General features: G+C 36.6%; 1 protein-coding gene across 6 annotated transcripts in view; it reads left to right on the top strand.

The window, feature by feature from the left end:
* CSMD3 (CUB and Sushi multiple domains 3) overlaps positions 1-18828 on the top strand; it is a 1257965-nt gene that overhangs the window by 1201536 nt on the left and 37601 nt on the right. For all 6 annotated transcript variants that reach the window (XM_086695899.1, XM_086695901.1, XM_086695900.1 and 3 more), the window contains 4 exons: positions 10942-11121; positions 13211-13384; positions 17320-17493; positions 18432-18505. In XM_086695899.1, coding sequence (XP_086552025.1) covers positions 10942-11121; positions 13211-13384; positions 17320-17493; positions 18432-18505 — 602 coding nt within the window. The remainder of the gene's footprint in view (positions 1-10941; positions 11122-13210; positions 13385-17319; positions 17494-18431; positions 18506-18828) is intronic.

Raw genomic sequence — 18828 nt, forward strand, 5'->3', positions numbered from 1 at the left:
CCGGGCTCTTAGATCCATCTCTTCAACACAGGGAGTCTGCCTGGGGTCCTCCCCTCTGTGCCAAAGCCTGAAAGTTCTTCTCTGAAGGCAGTTCTACTCTAAAGGCAATCATAGGACTCATCTCCTTTGTTTTCTGTCTCTCAAGGATCACGGTGCTTCTGTGCTTTCCTGCCTGATGAAACCTGGTTTTTGTTTCGTGTGTGTGTGTGTGTGTGTGTGTGTGTGTGTGTGTGTGTTTTCTTTTCTTCTGGTTGTTTCAAATGGAGAATAACAATACGTTCCCCCTGATTTCTCCACTTTGAAGGAAAGAAATCCTCCTGTTTACCTTGAAAAAGTCTCATTTTTTGTGATACTGAAAAATATAACACTTAACAAATATGATTTACTATTTCCATACTATATTACCCCATTTGAGTCTTTAGAACTGTACCCTGGTGTCTTTTAAATATCAGCTCAAATGGGGGTGCCTGGTGGCTCAGTCGGTTAAGCATCCGACTTTGGCTCAGGTCATGATCTCGCGGTCAGTAAGTTCGAGCCACGTGTTGGGACCTGTGCTGGCAGCTCAGAGGCTGGAGTCTGTTTCAGATTCTGTGTCTCCCTCTCTCTCTGACCCTCCCCCATTCATGCTCTGTCTCTCTCTGTCTCAAAAATAAATAAAAACGTTAAGAAAAAAAAATTATCAGTTCAAAGGACACATTTGCCAAAGCCTTCTCAAGACACTTCCTCATATCCCTTTTAGCTAGAAGTGATCTCTTCATGGTGTATAACTTTTTTTTTTTTCTAATGGAAATTACTTTTAAAGCTGAACAGTTAACTTTATAGGTCAGTAGTAACCAGGTCTGTTTATCTCAGTGACTTTCTAGTGGAGCACAGAACCTAATATATGAGTGATTAAGTACTTAGTTGTTCACTAACTGAAATATCTAATTTTCATTTTAACTATTAGTATACACAACTTACCATTTCACTCCATTTTAAAATGTTTGCAGAAAGGACTTGTAATTTTGCAGATAACATGGCACATAGTTTCTGGAAGATAGTATGTGTTTAATATACAGTTATCAAAAAGATGAAATAATGAGTATATTCACAGTAAAGGAAATCTGTTGAGTAACACATCTTTTGTTTTCTGCACAATGAATAACAATTTAATTTCATCATAGATAAATACCTAAGTCTCTTATTTAAGTTGTTTTCCAATTTTAGTAAGGATAAATAAACATATCTCAATTTTTGAGACCGAAATTTGCACCTAATTGGATCATTTTCATTTTTCTTTAAATTTTTAAATCAAATTAAAAATCACCTAATTCAAGACAGATTGGTTACAAATAGTATATCAAAAATATGAAGAAAGTTTCTTTCCTTATGTCAGTTCTTCAAGGAGAAATGTGTTAAATAAGGTATTTCAAGCACTAGCTTTTAAATGATGAATTGCTATTAAATTAAAAACAGAATTTGTAACAGTTGACTTACTTTATAGGCAAAAAAGTGCCAACATCCCAGTAGCATTCCAAACCAAAGGCAAAAAGAAAAATATCCCTAAAAAAGGAGCACAGAGAGAGGTTTCAGTGGAAATTAAAATAGGCTAAGCTTCTATAAAGAATCTGACATACTGATAATACTTATATGTGGTAATAAAACTGAATTAAAGCAACTGTCTCAGATTTCATCTCATTAATTTACAGTGGAAGTTAATTTAAATATATGATTGATTACACGTAATTTTGTATCTGGAAGAGATTGCATCGTAGACTTGCGTATGTAGATCAGGAAACTGAGGCACCAAATAATTTAACTGACTTATTGTCTATTGTCAGAGTTCACTGCTAAACAGTTATTTCTGCCACACACATGGATGGAATTTTCCATTAAATTCAATTCTTTTATATATAAATATACACACACATATGTGTATACATATGTATGTATGTACATACATACATATCAGAAAGGTTAAATTCAAATAAATATTTTAATAAATTTTGATTTAATATAATTGCCTTTTTTTATAATTGCCTTTTGTAGACATCATTTTTTAGCATGTATACACAATACTTAAATGTAAATTTGAAATGAATTAAGTTACATATGAGGAAAATTTAAAGTGCCTGAATTAAATTTCCAAACCAAAGCACTGGCAGCATTTCTTGGCAAACCCACCTAAACAAAACAAAACTTTCCTTTCTTTCCCCAAATGGTTATTATTTTTACTCATAAAGAATAATATCTGTTATTGAGTGTTTGCCAGTGGTTAGGATTTGTGCTAAGTGCTTTTATACAAATTCTCTCCTTTATTTCTAATAACAAATCTATGAAATATATGCTATTACCCTTTCTATTTCACATTTGAAGATATGGTATCTTACAGAGAAAACACAGCTGTATTCCTCATGGTAACACAACTAGCATATGCAGGATCTAAGATTTAAAATCAAATCTATTTGACTCAAGAAGCAATTTTCTCAGGTTCACTTCATTCTCTCCTTTTGTATTTTTCCTCCTTTTTTTTCACTTTATTTTCTATCTTCACTAGCATAGTCAAACATATTTGCATAGTATAAATATAAGACATTACTTAGAATGCATATGGAATTGTTTCATTAATTTATGGCCTATTCTCTATTTTTTTTTTCAATTCCTCTGCACTTACCATTTTGAGTTCTACAGGAGCATATTATTTGTTAATGAGTTGACTACTTGTAAGATTTGTTTTTTTCAATGATACTTTCTGCTTAAAATCACAATTTCCTCTATATACCTTGTCAATAATTTTGTTGTGTGTTTCAAGATGAATGTCCAAACATACAGTACAAATATATATAAATAATAAATCTGCAAATCTTGCAAGAGATGAAATATTTTGATGAGTTGAGTCAAAGGAAATGAATCAGGCTACTGTTGAATCACATACACAATCATTGGCAAAGTGGATCTGCTAGAATTGGAACAATATCAGCTGAAAGATAGAAAATCAACAAGACAGATGATATGATGTTTCAATATAGGATGATTCAAACATAAAATATTTAATAGGGTCCCTTGAAGAAATTAATAAAACCCTTAAAATATAGGTGAATGAATTATCCATTTACAATGATGTGGTGAAAGTAAAGTGAAAAGAATTCAATTCTATTTGGATTTTTTTCTACCTTTTTTAAAATAAAATTTTGGTCACTCTAAGTGTTTTTTTTTCCTGGGCTCATTATCCTTAGGAAACTAGTTCCTCCTATGTAGTAAAAATCAGGGTAGTGATCTAATTTTTAAAATATAATTTTATTTTTTAACTTACAGCAGGATATATTTTATCTAAAAATGCAGAATTGTGGCTATGTACTGTAATTGGACTACTTATGGATTCAGTTAATAAAAATAATTTATACAAAGCCTATTATATTGAGGTACTGTCCCAGGAACTGAGAACACAAAGTCCAGTAAGTAAGGTTTGTGGGCTCTAGTATTTCATAGGTCTGTGAAGAAGCATTGATATTCCAAGCACTTTCGCCCTTTGAGAATTTTCCACCATGGTGATTTGCATATGTACCTTTCATTTGCTTGATTGGCTAATACACACACACACACACACACACACACACACACACACACACATTCCTTTTCTGTCCTTAAAAGAACCACAGTCCAATCACATGGGTAGATTTGCCTTGTTCATTTTAATGATTTTTGGAAACACTTTTGGAATAAACATAATTTAATAATAATGGTAATGTCCCCACACTGTCTCTTTCACATCTAACCAGAGTAGAAATGTAGTAAAGACATAAAATTTCCCTTACAAAAATTCTCCTATACCTGCTAATATTCAGCCTGCTTAAGATTATAAATGAATTGAGAAATTGCATATTTAATTAATCTTTCTCTAAAATCATGCCTCATGGAAAGAACTCTTCCGTCTTCTCCAGACAGGTACTTATCCAGAACCCACTACCAGTTCTGGAGTGTGAAACTTCCCCCAAATAACTAGTTTTGTCTTGGGTAGGTAAAAGAATATATCATGAGATCAAGGTCATGCATCTAAATATCATGCACACTTTTGCAGAGGAATTATGTTAAGAAACATCCATGAAACTAAACCAAGCTGAAAGGAAAAGAATATTTGCCATAATACTAAGAAGCTTATAAAAGTACTCTGATTATAAAATTTGATGATGTTCTTTTCTGTGATGTTCAAAATGAGAAAAAAAAAGCTAAAAACTGGGCGACTGGGTGGCTCAGTCAGTTAAGTGTCCAACCTTTGATTTTGACACAGGTCATGATCTAACGGTTCGTGAGTTTGAACCCCTCATCGGGCTCTGCACTGACAGTGTGGAGCCTGCTTTGGGATTCTCTCTCTCCTTCTCTCTCTGCCCCTCCCTTGCTCACATGTAAACACACTCTCTCTCTCAAAATAAAATAAATACACCTAAAAAAAGAGCTAAAAACTAAGCACAAGCAAATACTCATTAAAAAATGAAACAGGATCCTTACAGAGCCACCTTTGATACCTAAAGCACCTAGTGCACATAATATTTTGGGAAGAAGATACAATCTGCACCAGGACAGGGCTTGTCAAGTAAAGTAAGGATTGGCTTTAAGTGCTAAGAAGAAATAAAGTCAATTGTTTCTTGGAATTTTTTTAACCCACTAAGACTCCTTCCAAAATGATTAATGTCCTGTATCTGGCAGGTCTTGTCGTTTGGGCCAAGGACAGCATACTCAATCAGATCCAGTGATAAATGAACCTCGGGCTTTTGTTCCAAATAACCAGGGCAGAAATGGTCCTTACTGGATCTTTGTTACTAAACTGAGAACTCTCAAAGATTTTGCTTTCTTTTTTTTTTTTTTTTTTTTTTTTTTTTTGGTAAAGAATAGGTCAGAGATATGAGGCTACTCTCACATAGGAGAAAACTGGAGGAGGTATCTCAGCATCAAACTGCGTAAAGTGAAGCTAAAAAGTCATCTAAATCTCAAGGAGAGAGAACTATCTCTGAGTGTAGTGGTTCTCAAACATGGGTGATTTTGCTTCCCAGGGCATATTTGGCAATGTCTGGAGATATTTTTTCGGCTGTCATAGTGCAGGTGAATGAAGTACACTATTAGTATCTAGCAGGGAGAGGTCAATGCTAAACATTCTCAAAGATAAAGCAACCCCCTACAATAAAGAATTAGTTGGTACCGAATATCAATAATGCTGAGCTTGAAGTTGAGAAAATCTACCACTGAGATCTAAAAAGGAAACCAATGTTTCAATTGGGAGATTATATAAAATCAGAAGCGTTATCAGAGAAATGACCACCTTTCTGGAACTTCATTCTGCTATGGTAGAATTTTTTCTTGGCTTGCGACCTGGAACAGTATGTGCCTGAGTAAGAATGTCCATTGCTGCATTGTCTCTAATAGAAAAACAGTGACACGGGGCTCAGTCGGTTAAGTGTCTGACTTCGGCTCAGGTCATGATCTCACGGTTCGTGGGTTCAAGCCCCATGTCAGGCTCTGTGCCAACAGCTCAGAGCCTGGAGTCTGCTTCGGATTCTGTGTCTCCCTCTCTTTCTGTCCCTCCCCCACTCATGCTCTGTCTCTCAAATAAAACAAACATTGAAAACAAAATTAAAAAAGAAAAGGAGTAACATAACTCAACCATCAAGGGTTTGGTTACACAAATTATATTTTATGTATATCCGTGAAAGGGAATATAAGTGTGATTAATGTGATCCTAAGTTATTTAAAAATACGTATGTCTATTTCTCACTTAGGAAGTTAAAAGAGAAAGTAGCTTTGAAGTGGCACAGACTAGAATCATCACAATTGTTTTACTTTTAGCATAGATATCATCTACTTAGATTTATCATAAATGATGCCAAGTGGGCCTCAATTACATGATAGAAACTAATGAGAAAAAATCCTCCCACAAAAGCCAATTCAAACCTTTAAAACATTGTATTTTTTTTGAGAATTTGATCTAATCATTTCTTACATATCATTCACATATTTATTCTTTAAAAATACTTAATCTTTTTTTAATAAGTTATATACTAGACTAGGTCCTGAAAATACAACAATGTAGAACATAGACAAAATAATTGTCTTCATGAAGTTATTGGGTGTGTGTGTGTGTGTGTGTGTGTGTGTGTGTGTGTGTGTGTTGTGGTTTTGGAGTGGTGGAGGTCCAGAGATGACAGCCAAGAAAGAATTCTTGAGATGTCTTCGGTGTAAAAGGGTGATTTTATTAAAGCACATGGGACAGGACCCGTGAGCGGGAATTGCTGCACTGGGTTGTGGAGTAACTGGTTACATATCATGGAGTTGGGAAGGGAAAGGCAAAAGGGAGGCCTCTAGAAGGACTTTCACATGCTAAGGAGGACTTCTAAGTTACCTGAGGCCTTACTGTTGTCAAGCTAAGGTTGTTTTCCCCTCTAGGAAGGCATTAACATTAAGATAGTAGGGGGCTCCTGGAGAAATGTTATATTCTGTATTTGCCTTGATATTTGTCAGTGGGCTGCAGGTTATAAAGAAATTTAATTTTACCTCCCATTCTTGGCTTTGTTCCCCACATCACTGTGGAGGGGAGGGTGATATTGGGACACCAGGAAACTGAGTCTGTATGTTTCTGGAGATTATTAGGCTATTGATAAGATTGCCTTTTTCTTGTCATTTACCAAGATGTTTGTAAACTGATGGAGACTCATGTCCTCCTTGACTGTGATTTCTATCAGGTAGCCATTTGATTTCTCCTCTTAGCTTTAGGGCAGTCAGGAATGTCTGAGGAATGCCACACATATCCCACTTGCGGCAGGGGGCAGGCATTGCCGGCATGTGCTTTGCCCTCAGCTTGCCTTATGCCCCCTCATCATGGGTACATGTGCCCTGTGTGCTTAGGGGATTTGGTGACTTTTGAAGAGATTTTTCTTGAAAGAAAGCCCAGCATCCCATTGTCATGAACTGATGTCTTTGAATTTTAGGGCAAAGCCCCACATAGCCACTATTCTAAGGCTTCGCCTGGAAAGACCAAAAGCCTCTTTTTTGTTGCTAGAAACAAACTAGTGGCAAATGAAAAGACTGTTGCTATTGGAAACTGCCTCTTTGATGGGCCTTTGCTTCACTAGAAAGCCACCAACAATTCCTTGTGAAGCCCTTGTTGTCAGGCATTTCATCATGAGGCTGCCACATATGCAAACTCTTTCTTGGTGCCTCTTTGTAAAATAAGTCCTCTGTCCTCTCTTTCAGTAGCTGTACCTCAGCTTGTGGGCCTTAGGACCAGGTTAGCTGTTCTTTCTTGCCAGGCTTCTATTTCAATCTGTAAAGTGCTACCTAGAAAATAACAACAGCATATATGTGTGCTCTTTAACGTCCCACTTCTTAATTGGAATGTAGGTTTAAAATTTAGGTGTGTGTGTGTGTGTGTGTATGCATATATACACACATATATATATATACATATATATACACATATATATACACATACACACACACACACACACACACACACACACACACACATATATATATGTATGTATACATACACACCCAGATGGTAAAAGGAAACAAAATAAATCAAAGGCTTATACTCACTTTTATATAGTTGTAAATTTTGAAACAAAACTGAAATTTTGAAATGATATTCCTGGTAAATAACCAGGATTTAATTTCCTATTCAACTCAGTTGCATAATTTTAAAAATCGTTTCCTGTACAATTATTAAAAGAACAAAAATTATCCTATATATGCAAAACTCTTAGTAGGATCAGACAGAAACTCTCACTGGGTGTGATTTAGCAAACTGTCCCCAGGGCTCCTAGGATTATCAGGTGAAGTGCAGTGAACATTGTTCTTTAATTTAAATGCCATTAGTCACGGTCTTAAAACTTCTTAGGCTTAGTGGATTAGAATAATATGACAGAAATCTTGACATTCATAATATTTAATGGTAAATTAAGAAATACAATGTAATTGAAGTGCTATTAAGGTCTTCCATGCCTTAATCTGCTTTTAGTCTTTGACCCTAGACCTCCCTCCAAAATACTTCTTTAATCTTGTCACCCATCCTGGTGACAATGATTAGGTGATCAGGGAGTCTTTGCTGAAGAATTAATTAAAAGTAAAAATGAAAGAATATAGCCCCGGTTTACCTGATGAAATTATTTACCCTTTTATGAACCAAACGATTTGGGGTGCCTGGGTGGCTCAGTGCTTAAACCTTTCCAACTTCTGCTCAGGTCATAATCTCACCTCTTGTGAGTTTGAGCCCCATGTTGGGCTCTGTGCTGACAGCTCAGAGCCTGGGATTCTGTGTCTCCCTCTCTCTCTGCTCCTCCCCCACTTGCACTCTGTCTCTCTCTCTCAAAAATAAATCAACTTTGAAAGTACAAAATTATCTCTGAGCAAAAAGATTTAAAGGGAAAAAAAAAGAAAAGATAGTAAAAGCCAAGTAACCCCATGTGTTTTTTTTTAAATCTTTAGAAAAGAAACAGTGTAACCTTGTATTTTCCTTTTTCTCTTATCTGTCAGAAAGTTTTTAGATAATTCCTTGCCCAAATCAAGCTCAAACCACCTACCACAAAACAGCAAACGCCATTGTCACTTATATATAATCTCTGTTATGCCTTGTTATTAAATATCATATTTCAAATTGTTTTGTCTTTTCTATGTTGTCTTAGTCTTTCTGAAAGATTTTGGGTGGCATTATAAATGATAATATTATATATGTAAACAGAGCCAGCTTTATGGACTAATACAATTGATAGAACCTCATGATGGGGTTTTGGGGTGATGGGGTTTGTTGGGTTTAGAGCTGATGGCCAAGAAAGAATTCTTGAAGACACCTTTGGTGATTTTATTAAAGCACAGGGACAGTACTGTGGGCAGGAAGAGCTGCACTGGAGTTATGACAGGTAACTCATTATGTACCCTCAGGGTAGGAGAAGGTCAAGGATAATGTCTGGAAGGTATTTCGGAAACAAGGTTTCCAGGACCTTGAGGGGCTTGCTGTTGCTAGGGAAACACCATTTGTTACCGTTTAGTAAAACCTCAGTCATGAGACCCTTCGGATGTGTATCAGGGGCCATAAATTTGGAGTATGATTGCCAGCATATATCTTGGGGGAGCTGAGGTAAAGGAAGTTTCCAAAGGAATTTTTATATGTTAAAGTAGATTGGGGTCAGTATAAAGTTAAACCAAGATTCCCTTCTACCCCTACCAAAGTGTCCTCATCCAGGCAGCTGAGCTCCTAGAGGGAGGTCACTCTGCCAGTTTCAAGGACTTGTTAGTGGGCTGTAGGCGCTATGCCCATGCTTCTTCATCACCTCATGCTCAAAAGGGTCCTGTGCTGAGGTTTAATGCTCTGTGATGGCTGCCTTAAAATTCTTAATTTCAACTTTAAATTTGTACTTTGTAACTGAGGTCTATTGGGACAATGGAGTATGTGCTGAGGGTTTGGAGCCTCTGCTCATGCACAGTCTGCCTCTCTGCCTCCCTGTCTTCCTAGGATGGGTTATAGGCCACGTGCTCCGTACCATGTTGTGCCCCTGGCCTTGCCTGACCTCCCCATTCCCACTCCTACTCGGGGACACTGGTGTGCTCTCCCCAGTCAGTCCATAGCATCATCAGCAGAGGGAGGCTCACATTGCAATTGTCTTCCATCTCTTTGTGGGGCCCTGAGTGCAAGCATGAAACAGGTAGGGGTGAGTATATTTGCAGAGTCTTAGCACAGGGCAGGACAGCAGCTACCCCTCCCTCGGCTGGCAACGACAAGGCGTATTTAGTAAGAACTTGACGCAAGCCTCTCATTCACCCCAAATCCAGAAAGCGAATGCCTTCCAGAGTGGAGGTGGCAATTTCTTGGAGGTCATTCTTTCACTTGAGTTGGCAGTGAGTTGGTGAAAATGGTAAATTGATTTCTCTGTCCCTGGCGATGGTAGTTTCATTGCCACAAACCAAGTGTCCTGTCCTGCATGTGATAGATTCACACTGATGTATTTTTTTGCATCTAGCATTGTTTTAATTAAAAACTATTATAATATCCAGCTGAGTGACACTAGGCAGAAAATATGCTCTCAGTCCAGTCAGCCTGATAAATTGGAGATTCCAATTGCTAATATGGAAATATGTAGATTTCAAATATTATATTAGAAATCCTGATTCTAGGGATGCCTGGGTGGCTCAGTTGGCTAAGCTTCTGTCTTCTGCTCAGGTCATGATCTCGCAATTTGTGGGTTTATGCCCTGCGTCAGGCTCTGTGCTGACAGCTCAGAACCTGGAGCCTTCTTTGGATTCTGTGTCTCCCTCCTTCTCTGCCTCTCCCCCACTTATGCACTCTCTCTCTCTCTCTCTCTCAAAAATAAATCAGTGTTAATTTTTTCTTAAAAAGAAATCCTGTTTCCATAGGATGACTTCTACTTGATCACCTAATGCAGATTAAAAGAGGTTAACTGGGGGCGCCTGGGTGGCGCAGTCGGTTAAGCGTCTGACTTCAGCCAGGTCACGATCTCGCGGTCCGTGAGTTCGAGCCCCGCGTCAGGCTCTGGGCTGATGGCTCAGAGCCTGGAGCCTGTTTCCGATTCTGTGTCTCCCTCTCTCTCTGCCCCTCCCCCGTTCATGCTCTGTCTCTCTCTGTCCCAAAAATAAATAAAACGTTGAAAAAAAAAATTAAAAAAAAAAAAAAGAGGTTAACTGAATCAGTGTTCCTTACAGTATAATAGTACATTAACCTAGCCTTTTCAGAGTCCAAATGCAGTTTCTGAGCCACATGCATAGAATCTGTAATAGGCATAGCTGATCATAATCAAGAGTTGCCAGCGTGTGGCTTAAATATGCTTATGTTTTGTGATTAAAAATGAATATGGTAACCAAATTTCCTTCATATATATTAAGTGTGCCATATGCTTACTACTTCTCTCCATTAAATACGTGGCACATTAACCATCTGCTCTTCTCATCCAATACTGATAGTCATCAGTTGTGGAGACCCAGGTATACCAGCCAATGGACTGAGATATGGAGATGATTATGTGGTTGGACAAAATGTTTCTTACATGTGCCAGCCAGGCTACACAATGGAATTCAACGGTTCCAGAATTAGGACTTGTACAACTAATGGCACATGGAGTGGAATAATGCCAACTTGTAGAGGTAGGATAATTTCTCCAATATTTGTAAGTGATAACCCCCATGTATTTACTTTTTAACATGCCATTTTAAGTTTAAAAAGTGTTTTTCTATTATTTCACTGTTTTCTGATACTAAAAATTGCTGCAGTTTTTATTTTAAAACCAGGTAGATAATAACATATAGGATTTTAAAATGATATTTCAAGAAAGATATTATACCTTATCGTGAGTAATGACAATGAACTTTAATGCAACGAAAACAACAAAAGTATCATGTTCTCTGATATGCACTCACTATCATCATTTATATTGAGGGGGATATTTAAAACATTCTTAATAAATTAGAATTTTAATTTGATTATCCACTTGGGCCAAGTAATTCACAGATGGGAGGAAAACTTTCTATAACTTGAGAATAATCATACTGAATTATAAAACTAACTTTTCATAAAGAAAGAATCATGTTTCTTAAAAGAATGCAATCTATAATTAATCTTTTAGTTACTGTAGGCATACATTTGCTACTTTAATGCTGTGTATTTAATGCTGGAAATATTTTTATAATTTTTTGCCAATTTTTATGATTACTTATGTAATACTGCAGATGTCATGCCAGACAATTCCTATTGTTTCATAATAATACTGAGATTTCTCATTCAGGTGTCTTTCTAAACATCTGTGAATTCACAGTTTAACAAAAAGGATAAATTCAACATGTGTATCTTTCTTAATTACACACATTATCTTGTGTGTATTCTTGATTATCTGTTTCTGAATCAGATCACTATCTACAGTTAACATTTGAAAATATATGAATATTTTATATTTTAGAAGTTATTTCATACACGATTAATTGAATCTGATAATGGGAATGTTATATAACTCAAAAAAAATATCATATATGATGCAAGTCATAAAAATCCAGTTATTTCTCATTTTTGGATTTTGCATTGGTTACCCCCCTTTTTCCCTTCGCCTCTGTCACATTATCCTACCCATTTCTGCTTGAAGCCAACTTAAAACAAATTTTAGGAGCATGTGGGTGGCTCAGTAGGTTAAGCTTCTGACTTTGACTCGGGTCATGGTCTCATGGTTTGAGAATTTAAGCTCCTAAATTTGGACTCCTCCCTTGTCTCTTTCTCCCTCTCTGTCCCTCCCCTACTTGTGCTCTCATCTCACTTTCTCTCTCTCTCTCAAAAATAAGTAAACATTAAAAAAAACCCAAATTTAAAAATTAATGTTTAAACATTTAATAATTTATTTTAAAACCCTACAGTAAAGTTTTTAAAGTTTATTCATTTATTTTGAGACAGAGAGAGAGAGAGAGAGAGAGAGCGCAAGTGGGGAGGGGCAGAAAGAGAGACAAAAGAAGAGAGAAGGAGAAAGGGCGAAAGGGCGCCATCAGCACCGAGCCTGACGTGGGGCTTGAACTCACGTGAGTGTTGGGAAGGGGCAGAGAGAGGGAGAGAGAATCCCTAGCAGGCTCCACACTACCAGCACAGATCCTGATGTGGGGCTCAAACTCACGAACCATGAGATGGTGACCTGAGCTGAAATCAAGAGTTGGATGCTTAACTGACTGAGCCACCCAGGTGCCCCACAGTAAATTTTAACATATGAATTTAAGTGGTTAATAGAACCAATTTGGATATTTTAATGAGATACATAATCTAGGTTTCTTTTGCAAATGTCACAGAATTACTTGCAAATTCTTTGCTACAATGTTGACACTATATATAGCCAAACAGCCCAGGTCTTCAGTCTGTCTAAAGGTCATTGGAAAATAATCTTATATAAAACCAATAATTTATCACTTCCAGTATACTGAATGGTCACCCTCTATTTGCTTCCCTTAGATGTCAGGCAGCTCTTTATTTTGTAAGAGTATCTCTGACAACCAGTAGCCATTATGTTGCCAAGAAATAGTCACATTCTAGAAGGATTAATTCCAGGGATGTTTCAGGACTACTACTAGGAGAATAAAACATGTCACACCATATTGTCCTCCAAAAGGTTAAATTAGCACATATGCTTCTTCTAATGATTTTTTTTTTTTTTTACACCCAGGATATTTCAACAGCTGTGTCTAATCGCTTTTAATGTAATTGCAGCTGTTACCTGCTCAACTCCTCCCCAGATCTCTAATGGAAGGTTGGAAGGAACAAATTTTGACTGGGGCTTTAGTATTAGCTACATCTGTTCTCCAGGCTATGAACTATCCTTTCCTGCTGTTTTGACCTGTGTAGGGAACGGTACCTGGAGTGGGGAAGTACCACAGTGCTTACGTAAGTATAATTTCTATATTTGAAATTATATTTTCTTCTTTTCACTCTCGTAGAGCTCCTTCACTTAGGACAGCTGTTACTTAAAATTTTCAGATTTTGTTAGAAGAAAAATGAGCTTGTTAAAGCTCATTTCAAGGTATAATAAAATTCAATAGAAAATCATATTTACCAGTGTAGCTACTTTTCCTGTCATCCAACTCTTGTGTTCTTTCTGTTCTGACTCTAAATATTAGGCTGAACTACTTTGTTTTCAAATTTGTTTAAAAAAAAAGTTATTACTCAAAATAAAGTCCCTTTAAGATGAATTCTACCCCTGGAAAAGTATTCTTATTTATGTCCAGTTTGTCTCAACTGAACACTCTCATTTACTCCCAAATTTCTTTCCACAGTAAATCCTTGTCACTCTACATGGTCATTCAAATCAAGTTCTTATGATGGTATTTGTCATGATAATGATTGTGATTATACATCTAAAATGACTAGAGTGGGGGCACCTGGGTGGCTCAGTCAGTTGGGTGTCCGACTTTGGCTCAGGTCATGATCTCACAGTTTGTGAGTTCGAGACCCACGTCGGGCTCTGTGCTGACAGCTCAGAGCCTGGATCCTGCTTCAAATTCTGTGTCTCCCTCTCTCTCTGCTCCTCCCCTGCTCATGCTCTGTCTCTCTCTCTCTCTCTCTCTCTCTCTCTGAAAAATAAACATTAAAAAAAAATAAAATGATTAGGGTAAGCATGGAGATGAGGGATTATTATGATTTTCTTACAGAGGTTACTTTACAATATATATTCCAGCAAGTGTCACTTTGAAATTAATTTGGAAGCTCACAAGACAAAATAAAACTCAGCGTTGTGTTTTACACAAATTATTATAGTACGTGATATGTGCAGTGTTCATTCTGAGGTGTCCAGTGCTATCCTGTTCCTAGTCTTCCCTTCCTCCTTCCTTCTCTTCATGAGGTAAAGCATCACCACCCCTCAACCCCCATCCTCATAGCCTTGAACGTTAAGCAGATCTAACTGATGAGACGAAACTGCTTGGAACCCTCCAGTCTTCTCTCATTCACAGTGGAAACCATATTGTTTAAAGGCTAACGTGCTTTTTTTTCTTCTTTCCTCCTGACCTCATCGTATCCTACAATCCCCAACACTTCTAGGTTGATGTCATGATGTCACACAAATTGTCCCTTAAATTCTGATATATGCTAAGGATCAACTTAGAAAAGACCAGTGTGTTCTAAATAAGACTAGATATTCTATGGCTATCTCACAACAGATAAGGACAAGGAGATTTACAGAGATGAGTTTATGGTAAAATTTGTTTGAGATGACTGGGAAAATCTCAATCAAGAAGTTATTTGGATAGAATATTTTATTTTTAGTTCTCTTAAAATGCAAATAATAATGCACTACCTACGACTGACATTGAATTATAACTATCCATATATAATAGGGTTAACTGTGTCCAAAATGCTTGACATATATTATTTCTACTGCACATAACAGAACTCCTAGTAAGTATGTTTACTCATGACATTTTAGTTAATAATGTCTTGGGCTCCGAGAGGGGAATCAAATTGTAAGGACACTGTGTGACTGTGTCATTGTTTAAGGCACCAGCTACATGGTTATATGGCCTACGGTTGCACTGCTACTAATTGGAAGACTATGAATGCCAGTTCAGAGAAGGTAGACTAAAGAGACAATGCTCTTATCCATTGAATAGCCAAACAGATTCATTCTAGGGACTTTATAGAAGGGAAAGTCTTTTGTCTTTATTTTCATTCAAAGTATGTCCTTTGATCTTAAAGTTTACGTCATTGCGAACTGAACCCTTCTGAAAATCAATCCTGTTGATTTAAGCCTCTAAGCTGGACACCAATAGGTTGTTTGGTTTTAGTACATGAAAGTCCACAGATAGAAAACAACAGAATAATAACACAGTGGGGGGGGGGGGGTTGGGAGCAGGAGTGAGGAGTTTATGTGGTTGTGTCTCCCTCTTTTGTTGAATAAAGATAAGTTTCTGAGATGAATGACTCAACAGAAATATGCAAGACAAACTCTTCAGAAGTAGGTTACAAAATAACTTGGCAATAGAAATGATTGCTAGGGTGAAAAGCTCACTGGTAATCTCTGCTGAAGAAATAGCCGTTGACTTCAACATGTGCTAAAGTTACAAAGATTAATAAGATGAAGACCCTGGCCTTTAGGATTTGATGCTATATTGCTAGAAGTGCTTAGAAGCCAACTAGCACAAAGATTCACAATATCCAGGAAATGTTGAAAATTAAAGCAAAGCACAGTAAACAAATGTTTACCTGTTGCTTTACTCTGACAATTTCCCCTAAATTTATGTTGTTGAATATTTATTTAATAATTACTTTTACTTCTGTTTAAAAAAAAAAGAAGTTCCTAAAAAAGAGGTTTGAAAATTCAGGTTTCTCCTGGAGTCTTGAATTTCAGGAAACAGCTTTCTTTGAACACTGAGCTAAAACTAAAGTGTTCTGTTTTTAGGGTATTTATCCATTCCTATTTGCCTGGAGCGTTCCTAGGTGATTCCTGTTGTCCTGGTAGATGTCCTACCCAGTTAAAGGTCCCCGTTCAGCCTCAAAAACATCTTTGGTTTGGATAATGCACCATTTTAAGGGAGTGTTTATACTGAAAAATATTTGGATGTTACCGTTTGTTTGCCTTATAGGAAATAAGCTTTCAGTGCTACATCTGCAAATTTAAAAATCAAGTACAGTTAAAAATCATTAAAATGGAAAATGTATGTTATGTATTTTTTACTACAATGAAAACTTGAAAGCCTGTGATATCTTTGCCTCCAATCTGCATGCTCACTCTGCCCCAGTGTCACTGGCCTTAGGCTTCCTTCACATGCTAGACATACTCCAGCATAGGGCTTTGGCAACACTGTTTCCTCTAGCTGGAATGCTCTCCCTTGGGGTATCGGCATGGCTGCCTGCTACCTTTCCTCCAAATCTTCCTTCAATGACAGACACCCTGGTCACCTTGTTTAAAACCTACGCCTTATCTCTCACCATCTATCACATCCACAAATTACTTGGTCCAAATCTCCTTCCTCCACACTGTTTCTCCACAGACGACTCCCTGCCTTCCCACATACTATCTTTTTTACTTACTATGTTTATTTTTTTTGTTTGCTTCCCTCACAAATGCATAAACTGCACAAGGGAAGGAATCTTATTTTGTTGACTGATAAGTCCAAGTACATAAAACTTAGAATAAGTTCTTTTAGTTGTTGGGAATTATATGACGGACACAATAATCCATTCTATTTGTTTAGAAACTCTGCCAGAATGGTATTTTCAATAGTTGTTGTGGAATTTTGAGATTCCTTGGTTTTGTATAGATTTGGACTGTACGGGGCTTCTTTACTCTTTAAAAGACACTCAAAAATCCCCCACAATGCTTCAAAGAGGAAGACAACAAAATACTGGGATATGTGCTCTGAGTGTTCAACAGAGTACAGCAGAACAAAGAAGTGTACCTGTTATATGCAAATAAAAAGAAAGAACAATCTGGAGAGTACAGCCTAGACCACTGGTTCCTTCCAACAGAACTATCTGCGAATCACATGCCTTTTCAGAAGTATACGCCAACTCTGCAAATGATTTGTACAACGATGTAGTTTGATTCTGGTCAATACAAAACAACAACAAAAATACAAAAAAAATCTATAGTTGCTTAGGTGGTCTCCTAGGTGGAAAACATCTCAATCAGACTATTTTTAAACATATCATGCTGAGTCATACATTCAATATATATCACATAGAAGCTAAAAAAAATTCTGTGGGGCACATTAACGTGAATAACCTGTCACTATAGTTCAATATCCCAGTTATTTTCATCATTTTTCTAAACTGTTGCTCTGATGAATCCTAAATCTTTGTTATAATTTTCTTTTCATTTCCAGCAAAATTTTGCGGTGACCCTGGTATTCCTGCCCAAGGAAAAAGAGAAGGCAAAAGTTTCATATACCAGTCAGAGGTTTCTTTTAGCTGCAATTCTCCCTTCATATTAGTGGGATCGAGTACCAGAATATGTCAAGCAGATGGCACTTGGAGTGGTTCATCACCTCACTGCATAGGTAATATTAATTAAAGGTTGATTATTCTTAGTAATTTTGGAATTATTGGATACTAGTTACATTGAATAAACTAGGGGTGACTACATATGAAAAATAAATGTAAAATACAGAAGCAATTAGAAGGCGTTGAAAATGAACACAGTTAAAACATATGATGTTATATTTAGCATTTAAAACTTCCTGAAGATACACTCAAAATAATTTCTTGTTTATCAGTAAAATGAGAAAGAAAAAAACCTCTCAGATTAATAGAAGTAAGTACTAGCATTTTTGTATACAAATTTTGTATACATTTTTACAGCTAATTTATCTTATTCAAACGACACGAAACTTGCTCCAAAAATTTTAAAAAGGTACACCGATTTCAAAATGGCTTTAAGCACATTTCTGTAATCTTAAATTAAATGCCACATTTGGTAAACCAACCAAATAATCTGTCATACAAACTAGCCAATTTAGAGACTACTAGTGCTACCATTTTTATATCTGAATCTCCTATAGGTGTCCATGAAAAATGAAAATAACTAAGCCTGTTTCTGGAAAAACTCTTGCTTCTTGAGGGGAATATTATGTTACCTAGATTATAATTTAGCAAAGTCCCTAAACAAATGTTTTATGCATGTGCTCTTCTTTCATATCCTTCATTTTTCCTTCACTTTTCATCCACAGTGAGTTGGATGTCAAGTGCTTTTATGTTAGAAGGGTTCAGAGTTCAAGAACTGCAAAATTCATGTAAAATGCAGTGCACCTGAATTCTTGCTTTAAGATTAGCAGACTTCTGTCCCTGGAGAGATGCTATTAGATTTATACTCTTTATTATTACCCCTGGTCCTTTCATTGAGCCCCAGATCACTCAAAATTGTTTTGTATGAGAGGAATATAGATTAGATAGAATTATACGTTTTAAAGGAATATTACGTTTATAATCTTTATTTTAGAACCTACGCGGACCTCGTGTGAAAATCCAGGAGTCCCAAGGCACGGGTCTCAGAATAATACATTTGGATTTCAAGTGAGTACTTTAAATAAATATATCTATGTACTATAAAACTAGATCAAAAGGCTTCTTTGATTCATGCACATATAATCCTATTGGCACAAACAGAAAAACATCATGCTTATAGCTGTATTCATAAACATAAAAAGGTAAATGGCAGAAAAAGCATGAACGTAGAAGGAGATTAGGAGAAGAAAAATATGGTTTAAGAAAATAGTATAAGTGATTATGAGGATAAAATAAAAGAAACATTGAAGATAGCTGTGAGCATAAGAAAAATCGACAGTAGTACATAAGAAAGGGGTAAATGAGAATAAGTGAGGGGGTAAATGAGTAAA

Source organism: Puma concolor, chromosome F2 (genome assembly GCF_028749965.1).
Source record: "Puma concolor isolate L17-30 chromosome F2, mPumCon1.1.hap2, whole genome shotgun sequence".
NCBI lineage: Eukaryota > Metazoa > Chordata > Mammalia > Carnivora > Felidae > Puma > Puma concolor.